The following is a 9,131-nucleotide window of genomic DNA, read 5'->3' as shown; positions in this document are numbered from 1 at the left end:
TCGCTATTCTACAGATCATCTTACTATTATAAACCTAACCATCATTTAACAGATATTACTATTTTAATTTGTTTGTTAGTTCACTCGGAAAGATAAACAAAAAATACGCGTTATTGTAGTATGTAATGATAAATCTTTTTGGGACAAAATGTCTAGTAATAAACTTTGATAACAAGAGTACTTTGATAACAAAAGTGTGAGAATGTATTTAATCTAAAATTTGAAGTGATCTGTATTAAAAAGTAACATTATTGTTACTCAAATCCTTTGATTTTGGAAATTAAAAAAAAAAAACAAATGTTCACAAATTTGTGATCTAAATATACATTAAAATCTTTTATAATATTTTTTAAAGCTGATTTGAGATGAATTTTGATAATTGTATAGAGTTTTGCTATAGTTTATCATAAAGTTCAAATATACAGTTTTCTTCGAATTAAATAAATTAAAACATATTAAATTTTACAGGTTATCCAAAATCATCTAAAATCCCATAACAAATAAATTATTTCAAATCATATCAAACATACTTAATTTAATACACCTTTTGTATGTATATTTAGAGTTTATATAGGCGCTAATATTAAAAGTTAAATGAATTACATTTGTATTGAATTTCAATTTTATAATAAAGTAAATTAATTGAGATAATTATTGAAGCGGGTGGTTGTAATAATGGAGAAAATGGATTTCAAAATTTGTGTTTGGTAGTTTGGTCGGTAATTAACAAATTTGAAGCACAATTTAAGAATTCTATTAGCAGAATCCTGAATGATAAATGACTGGTTGATTTTATTAGCGAGAAACACCCACATCGAAAATATAAAAAATAATCTACTACTATATAAAAGGTTAGGGCAAATCCACTAATTATCAATTGGTTTTAAGTTGGAAGTCCATAATTAACCCGAATCTAACATAGTATCAGAACGATAAGATTTTTTGACCTAATTTACTACAACTACTATTACTACTATATCGATGTTGGGCCATCTGTTGATGTTATTCCCACATTGTCCACACTTCAGATCTAGATGTCTAAGCGTGAGGAAGGGTATTGATGAAAAACACCCACATCGGAAATATAAGAAATAATCTACTACTATATAAAGGGTTATCGCCAATCCACTAATTATCAATTGATTTTAAGTTGGAAGCCCATAATTAACCCGAATCTAACATCGTCCAAAACGTATTAGCAGAAAGCCAGAAAGAATTCTCCAAATCAACTTTAAGCAGCTAATTAACTTGGGTTATCTCTTTAATTGATTTTATCCATAACATCCCTGTCATTAAGAATCTTGGCCGCGCTGCTTTTTGGAAAAAAATGTCCTAAATCCATGTCAATATATCATCTTGTATTCTTGTCATGTACTGTCGTGTATGTATTTTGCATGCATATGTATAAAATGACAAATATGCATTATCTGCTTACATGGATGGGAAAAGATTGATAATAATCAGAGCATTGCATGTGACAGTCTGTTCTTGTGTGTCGTGAACCAAATATAGTTTGCTTTGAGTGTTCAAAGATTGCGTTATTGATTTGATCATATGAATGACATATTTGAAATATATATATGTATATATATATATATATATATATTCTTAACTAGTGATGGTAGTCCAGTAATGCTTGAGGGAATAAACTCAATACGGCGAATCCTGATTCGAATTCTACTCACCACAGATATAAATTATTGTTTTCGGTACATTTGAATATCCAAGAGAATATCTATCTGTGGGATGTACCTCCACCCAAAAATTATGTCTTTAACAGATTCATGTTTAATCCTTTTAATTACAATATATATATTTTTTTTTTGAATTAAAAAAATTAGGCCTAAACCCGTAATTTCTTTGGATCGGGGATAAAGAACCGATCGTTTAATCTTTTTCACACAGCTGCTGCTGACATTCGAACATGGCACCTCTACTTTCTGAGAAGAAATTTGCCCGTTGAATTAGCAACTTTAGTATAATTTAGAATATCAATATCATTAAAAGAGAAGGAGTATTGAAAAATTTACCTATACAAATTGTTTTGGACCCCAAATTGTTTTGGACCCTTTTTTGGTCTTACCTTATATTTATTTCCTTATATTTAGCTAACTATACTACCTTATATTTAGCTAACATATGACATTTAGTATACAAAAATATCATCTTCTCTAAACGGTGTCTCATGAATTAATATATTTTTGAAACTTATTTGAAAATTCACTAAGTTTATTAAAATTAATATATTTTTGAAACTTATTTGAAAATTAGAATATATCATACATTATATTATACTATATCATCTTACATTTCAAATTTCCAAATAGTTACAAAATCAACTTTAATAGAAACAATTTAGCAAATCATAGTCATCTGTTAAAAAACAAAATATTAAATTTTAAAATAAATTAATTTTTATAAAAAAATTTATAATAAAATTTATAAATATTAAGTCTAAAAACTATTAAACTTTACAACTCTATATTATTAAATTAGTCAAAATCTGCAAAGTAAATCTTAAGTCTCACAAGTTCAATAAATTTAGTTTTTCTAAATGCACACAAACAATAAAATGAGAGAAATGGATATTCAGGTACAAATCGATTCTTTTCGAGTCTGGATTCTTCGAATTATAAACATTTGGACATAATTAGGTATTTAATTTTTTTGGTTTGTGTTCATGTCATTTTTTGGTTCAAGTAAGAATTGGTTCATAATTCAAATACCTATAATTTTTGGATAAATAATGGTTTGGATATTTAGTACCCGGAAAATACCCAAAAACTCAAAAAATATCGAAACAGGAAAAACACCTAAAAATCCAAACAAATACCCAAAAATATTTAAACAAATATCCAAAACCTAAAATTTTTACTTGAAATCTGAGCTAAAGAATGCAATTTTTTTCGGAGTACCCAAAATATATTTTTTAAAAATTGAAATTTCACCCGAAATCTAAAACTATAATCGGAAACATGAACCAAAACTTAAAAAGTATATGCAATACCGAAAACCTATCCAAATACTCAAATATACCTAATATGCACAAAATTCGTGTACTTTGCGTAAATGATCGCATACCCGGTCTCGAACACAGATCCACAGGTCCAAAAAAATATAATATGTATTTCTTTGTAGATCCATACCCAAATCGTACCTATATTTTTGGTCGATTTTGATGTGGTTTTCAGGATCAGTTAAATTGTCCAAGCGTAAGAAAGAGTTACATGAAAATGTACATAAAATCTTAAATAGACTAATTCTTAGATTTATATTTTTAAATTTACTTTTTCGATATAATATGATTTTATAACATAATAATATACAAAAATTCTAAAATATTAATTAATAATTTTTATTATAATCTAAAGAAAAATCCGCGCTTCCAATCGCGGATCAAAATCTAGTTATTTTTTAAGAGATCTTCTAACATTAGAACCACAGCTATGGTCTACTCAACTAAACCGGAATCCGAATTCAGGTCCGTGACCAATTCGACCTAATATGTAGAAGACATTGCCACATTCGCCACAACTTCTACCAGAATTTAGGGATCTGGCTCGAACACGTGGGATGTACGTATATATGCGTATGATACCGAGAAAAGATATCATAGTGGGCTATTATGGGCCGATGATTATCTAGGCCTTCTAGACTCTTTCCCGCACAAAAGCCACACTCGACTCTCTTCCCGCCAACTAGTTTCCCGCCAAACATCCACACACAACAGATAAACCACTTGCTTTCTTCCCGCTAAATTAAAAAATAAAAGAAATCTCTCTCTCTCTCTCTCTCTCTCTCTCTCTCTCTCTCTCTCTCTCTCCCACTTGATTCGACGAAGATGACGGAATCTCTTCAGATCTCTCGGAAGAGGATGCGATTCTCGGCTTCTTCAGCCAGTGAGATCCTAGTCACAAGCAAATCAGAGTATCAGAGAAACCGGTCTAGCCGAATCGAACCCACCGGGGGGGACGGACTGCGTTTCAATCAGTCGCCATCTGTCACCGGAAAGATTACTCCGAAAGTTCTTCGCACGTATCCTCGAGTCACCATCAAAGATCTGCGTCTCAGACGCGTGTTTACTCCCACCTCCATCTCGGAATTCAAAACCAAGGAAGATAAATATCCTTGCGATTCCAACAGTAAGTTCTCTGTATCCGGTTCACATTAACCAAACGAAGTTTAATTACATGGTTTAATGAAACCGGATTTGTAGATTGGCTAAGGCAAAAAAAAAACAGATTAGGTTAGCAATTTCCGTATGACCTGTGGATTATGTGATATCTCTGAACCTGGTTTACATTAATCAAACCAAGTCTGGTTGCATGCTTTAGTTAAACCGGTTATGCTATTCTCATACTCTTATGCTGGTGAAACAGTTAGGGAAGAAGGAACCAAAGTCGATGCTGGTGGATTAGGGAATGAACATGCAAAAGATTTACTTAAAACGACGCCGCGTGATTCCGAGGGTGGACCTGTCTCTGAAGAGATCAATGGATCAGTAGCGAGGAGAAGTGGTACTAATGTCTGTCACAAACCGGTATGCATTTCTTTTGTTATATGTAAGGTTCTCTCTTTTTTTATTGTTGTTGTTTGATTGAATAGGTTCTTGTTGGTGTTCTTTTTGTTCTTCCTATAGGTTCTTCATCCATGTTCTCGACCTAAGATATTCAAGAACCCTGGATCCTTCAGCTACAAGAGACTCCTTCCGTACTTGATGCAAGCTGCAGATGAAACTCCATCAGCCCAGAATCCTCCTAATGTTAATGAAGAGAATGGGGAAGTTGCTCAAGTTCCAAAGGAGGAAGCAAGTGAACAACTGATGAAAGCTGAATGTGAACTTCCTGAACCCACCAAAGATGTTGCTCAATCAGTGGACGGACTCATTAGTAAATATTTTGCAAGTGGAAGCAACAGCCCTTTGAAGAAGGTTGAACCCACCAAAGCTGTTGCGCAATCAGTGGTAGGTGGAAACACCAGCCCTTTGAAGAAGGTTATTGCGTCCAGCCCCAACAAAAAATATGTAAGATTCTCTCTATCCATAGAAAAGCTTAATTTTCAAGGGTTGTTACTTGTTTTCATGTTTGGGTTATAAACCTTTTTGTTCCATTTGTCTGACATGAGAATCTCTTTGTTATGAAACACAGGCATGCTCTAGGCGCAAGTTGTTCAAAACACCAGGTTCAGTTAATTACAGAAGAATGCTTCCATATCTCAAAGAAATTCAAGAAGATAATCCTTGTAAGTTTATTCCTAGTCCAATAGAACTCTTAGATGCTTATATTCAAAGTTAGTAGTAGTAGTAACTGTGTGATACTGGTGGCTGCTGTTTTTAGGCGTGCCTGAGACATTTAATCATCCAGAGCATAAAAAGAACACAGAGGAGAATACCCCATCATCGATGTTAGTGTCTGAGAATGAAGGGACAGAAGATATGGTGACATCAGATGTTGCTAGAGAACCAGATACATGCTCTAACGAAGACAAAGAGCTAGTTCCGTGCGAAGCTGTTTCTGTATCCCAAGAAGAGTCTGGTACTGACAAGGAACAAGAAACTCAAGTTAAGCATGTCATCCCAGACACTGAGAAGAACTTGGAAACTCCTCACAATGCTTTGGGCTCCGATGTCCAGTTCTCATCTCCTATTACTGGCTCAGGAGATTCAACTGAGGTTTCTTTATCTGCATTGAACAACATATGTGTCCAAGACTTGGCTGGTGAAGAAATTATGAAAACAAACTCTGAAAACAGAGAAGAGCAAGTAGAGGCAAATGGTTCGGATTCAACAGCTGAGCTGCTTGATCCTTCTCCTGTATCTGGAACTCCCACATCCATCTCTCCATCGAAAGGGATTCTGAAAAGGAGTATCAGAGGATGTAGAGGGATATGCTCTTGTTTGAACTGCTCATCCTTCCGTCTAAACGCAGAAAGAGCATTCGAGTTCTCAAGGAATCAACTACAAGATACTGAAGAAATGGTTTTGGATCTTGTTGGGGAAATATCTCATCTCAGGGAGATGTTGGAGAAATATTGTTCAGCAGATCACAGTGAATCCAACAAAATTCAGGTGAGTTCATAACAAACTTCATAACAGTTCTCTTAGTGGTACAGTCACAGTAATCCATCTCATTATTAGTTTAGTAACTTCACTAAAGCAACTGTTAAATGGTCTTAATACTATGCTTAGCTGAATCTGAATACTGTTATTTTAACAGGCTGGAGAGGCTGCAAAGAGAGCTTCTGAGGCTGCAGAACTTGCAGAAAGCCGCCTTTATCAGATGAACAATGACCTTCAAGTTCACTGCAGAATCCCCGTGAGTTATATCTAATCACACTCCTCTTTTTGAAAAAAAAGATCATTCTGCTTTATGTGAAAGACAGCATCTAGTTGAAACTATTTTGAAACACATGATTCTCACTCTCCATGTTTTGTCTCCAGAACGAACAACGAGCAAGAGTGAAGTTCGCTCACTACGTCCACGAGAAGACCATCATAGAAGCATCCCAATCTACACAACTTGACCCCTAGACCCACTCTGAAGCAACTAGGATCCTTTTCAACTGTCTTACAGATTATATCCAGTTTTCATGTTCTTTTTTATTTTGAAAAGTGAAAGGTATCTTACCTGTCACTTTCATTTGTCACTCTTGAGCAAAAAGAGAAACTATAGATCATAGATCAAGTTGCCGTTATGCATATAGTCCTTGTGATCATATTTATTACCCTGTTTTATTTTTATTTTTTACCTTTTCAGAAACAACCTCTTCTTCAATGTACATACACAAGCCTACAAAAGCAAATTTCGTGTGATCTCGTACCAAGTTGCAGATAAACAACAAACATTGGGTGTTGCTTAATCAGTTAACCCACATGTTTGCTTGTGAGCTTTTATACCTTTTGTCTTTTGATTTGGATTGTTATGGATAGAATTCATATTTGTTTGTATATAGGCTTGGGTCATTGGTTTGGTTATTTTGGTTTTTAGTATTTCTGTTATAAAAATATAAGAATTAGTCCAGATATACATTTAGATTGGTTTTGGCTCGATATTTTTGTGTTTTTTTTTGGTTTTCAGTTCAGATAATAAAAACTATGAACTAACTAATGCCTAAAAAAACTATATTCAATTAGGTTCTTGTTGGGTATTTCTGATTTTAGTTTGGTTTGTTTCTTTTTCGGTTAAAACAAGACTTATGTGTGTAAGTGTTCATAGTTGATTATTGTTTGTGTTGGCGTCAACCAAGAATTTGAATTTTATTTTAATTGGTTTAGGACACTGTCCTGAGTCCCGTGACATATTTATTGACTCGTAAGAATGAATACGCATTGAAACAATAACCAAATCCAATGAAGAAAATCAATTTATTAAAAAAAGAGAGCAACAACAAAGAGAATTTGCACTAAACAACAAGAGAGATAGGAATAATTGTTTGTTAGACTCTAGACCTCCTACACTCCGGTGGGAATCCTTGAGGAAACCTTTTAACATCAGAGCAATAATCATAAATCATGAAATACTTTTGAACCCATCTCAATCTTCTTCTCCCATAAGCATTAAGCTCGTTAGCCACTTGTGATTCACCATCAGCGAATGTGCTCCTGAACTTAGGATCACAGTAAGAGGACCCTGACGAAACGGTACAAGCCGCGGCGTTGAAGCCTCTGTAGTAAGCAGTGAAAGGAGCTTTAGACCAATCTGTCTTGACCAAACCACCTCTCGTGGCCCAGTCATCAGCATTCCATAGGCTCGAGTAGATCCTCATTGGTTGCTTCTTGGGAAACGGAACACCAAGTTGCTCTGCGTTGTTGAATACTCTGATTGGTACATTATCTACCATAAATCTGTAACAGAACATAAACATGCGTTAGCGACAAGAAAGAGAGATTAATGTTAAAAAGTTTGAGTTTAGTTACATGATGTGTTGAGGTCTCCAGACAAGGGAGTAAGTGTGGAAGTTCTTGGTTGGGTCGAACCAGAGGTAAAACTGTTGCTCTCTGTTTCCTTTGCCTTGTGCAAAGACATTAGTGTGAAGAACATAAGGCTTCCCTGTCTCGTTACCAAGAAACTCAAAGTCTATCTCGTCGTGTGTTGGTCCTTCCGACGATAACTGCAACATTTTCATTACTTTTTGTTACAAAAAAATTATTAAAAGAAAAGAAAAAGAAAATCGAGTATAAGAGGGTTATATAAAGTTTACGTAATAGGCAGTGACGGTTCCGGCGGAGTTTCCGGCGACGAGCTTGAGCTGCATGTCGATTCTTCCGAATAAGTACTCTTTCTTGGATTTGAAACCTGACCCGGAAACCCGGTCTAGTGACAGTGAGAGCATTTTCCCTCCGCTGAAGATTTTGCCTCTGTGTTCACCCCATGTCAAGTCGAACTCTTCGTTAAAGCTTCCGGAGTAAGCGGTTCCGACCATTGTTAGAACAAGAACGGTCACCAGCACGGTGAGGTTCAAGAACTGACCCATTTAGAGTAGGAGGGGGGAGGGCTAGATGATAGAATTGAAAGTTAAGGGGTTTATTTCAAAAATTGTAGAAGAAAGGAGTTTTTATATGTGTTGTTTGTTTGAGGGATAGTGTGATGTGTGAGATGGGTTTTCAAAGGGGATATGGTATTTATAGGAGGAGGTGAAGCGGTCTTGGGAAGCCAACTATACAGTTGTTTATCCAGTTATTTTTACTTGTTTTGTTTAAATTCTTCTGTTATTAAATAAAAAGATTAGAGCTATGATGGCTATAAAACATTTGGATCAAGCTATGATGGCTTGGTTTGCATCACGAGAGTAGAGAGATAAAGATTTTTTTTCCTACTATTTTTAAACCATGTTGGTTGCAAACTCTCAAAGAACACATTCTCTGGAAAAAGTTTTCTTTTATTTGAATAATTTAATATTTTTTCAAAAAAAAAAGGATCAGAGATCTACAAATGTATAGTTTTAGACTTTAAACACACAAAAAGAAGAAGAATAAAACAAGAATTGTCTTTTGGAGTTTGATGGATATTTTCCCTTGAATAATCTCATTATAGAAGGTAAAGTGTGCTGAAACTCCATCTAACACACAGTCACTAAAGATGTATTGATTTGAGATATAGATCTCAAAACAAAGCACAACTTCCATATGTTCA

The 9,131-nt window shown here is 34.5% G+C and overlaps 2 protein-coding genes across 2 annotated transcripts; one reads left to right on the top strand and one right to left on the bottom strand.

The window, feature by feature from the left end:
- Positions 1-3,788: 3,788 nt before the first annotated feature.
- On the top strand, positions 3,789-6,725 carry LOC108856843 (uncharacterized). The gene is made up of 7 exons (XM_018630736.2): positions 3,789-4,142; positions 4,380-4,540; positions 4,640-5,023; positions 5,148-5,241; positions 5,337-6,067; positions 6,216-6,314; positions 6,440-6,725. The coding sequence occupies exons 1-7, from the start codon at positions 3,842-3,844 to the stop codon at positions 6,527-6,529; spliced, it is 1,860 nt and encodes a 619-aa protein (XP_018486238.1). The 5' UTR covers positions 3,789-3,841; the 3' UTR covers positions 6,530-6,725.
- Positions 6,726-7,344: 619 nt separating this feature from the next.
- Positions 7,345-8,612, bottom strand: LOC108857279 (probable xyloglucan endotransglucosylase/hydrolase protein 16). Its single transcript, XM_018631236.2, has 3 exons — positions 8,200-8,612; positions 7,916-8,109; positions 7,345-7,843 (listed from the first exon to the last, which is right to left on the bottom strand). The coding sequence occupies exons 1-3, from the start codon at positions 8,470-8,472 to the stop codon at positions 7,435-7,437; spliced, it is 876 nt and encodes a 291-aa protein (XP_018486738.1). The 5' UTR covers positions 8,473-8,612; the 3' UTR covers positions 7,345-7,434.
- Positions 8,613-9,131: the final 519 nt, after the last annotated feature.

The sequence above is a fragment of the Raphanus sativus genome, chromosome 5, assembly GCF_000801105.2.
Source record: "Raphanus sativus cultivar WK10039 chromosome 5, ASM80110v3, whole genome shotgun sequence".
NCBI classification, from domain to species: domain Eukaryota; kingdom Viridiplantae; phylum Streptophyta; class Magnoliopsida; order Brassicales; family Brassicaceae; genus Raphanus; species Raphanus sativus.
The sequence above is the reverse complement of the archived record's forward strand: the minus strand, read 5'-3'. Positions and strand labels throughout refer to the sequence as shown.

Excerpts from the sequence above, each read along its gene's own strand:
- LOC108857279 (XM_018631236.2), bottom strand. The coding sequence starts at position 8,472 with ATGGGTCAGTTCTTGAACCTCACCGTGCTGGTGACCGTTCTTGTTCTA. Across the intron at positions 8,110-8,199 it reads GAACCGTCACTGCCTATTAC|TTATCGTCGGAAGGACCAAC; the intron begins GTAAACTTTATA and ends AAAATGTTGCAG. Across the intron at positions 7,844-7,915 it reads TGGAGACCTCAACACATCAT|ATTTATGGTAGATAATGTAC; the intron begins GTAACTAAACTC and ends GTTCTGTTACAG.
- LOC108856843 (XM_018630736.2), top strand. The coding sequence starts at position 3,842 with ATGACGGAATCTCTTCAGATCTCTCGGAAGAGGATGCGATTCTCGGCT. Across the intron at positions 4,541-4,639 it reads CTAATGTCTGTCACAAACCG|GTTCTTCATCCATGTTCTCG; the intron begins GTATGCATTTCT and ends TTCTTCCTATAG. Across the intron at positions 6,315-6,439 it reads AAGTTCACTGCAGAATCCCC|AACGAACAACGAGCAAGAGT; the intron begins GTGAGTTATATC and ends TTTTGTCTCCAG.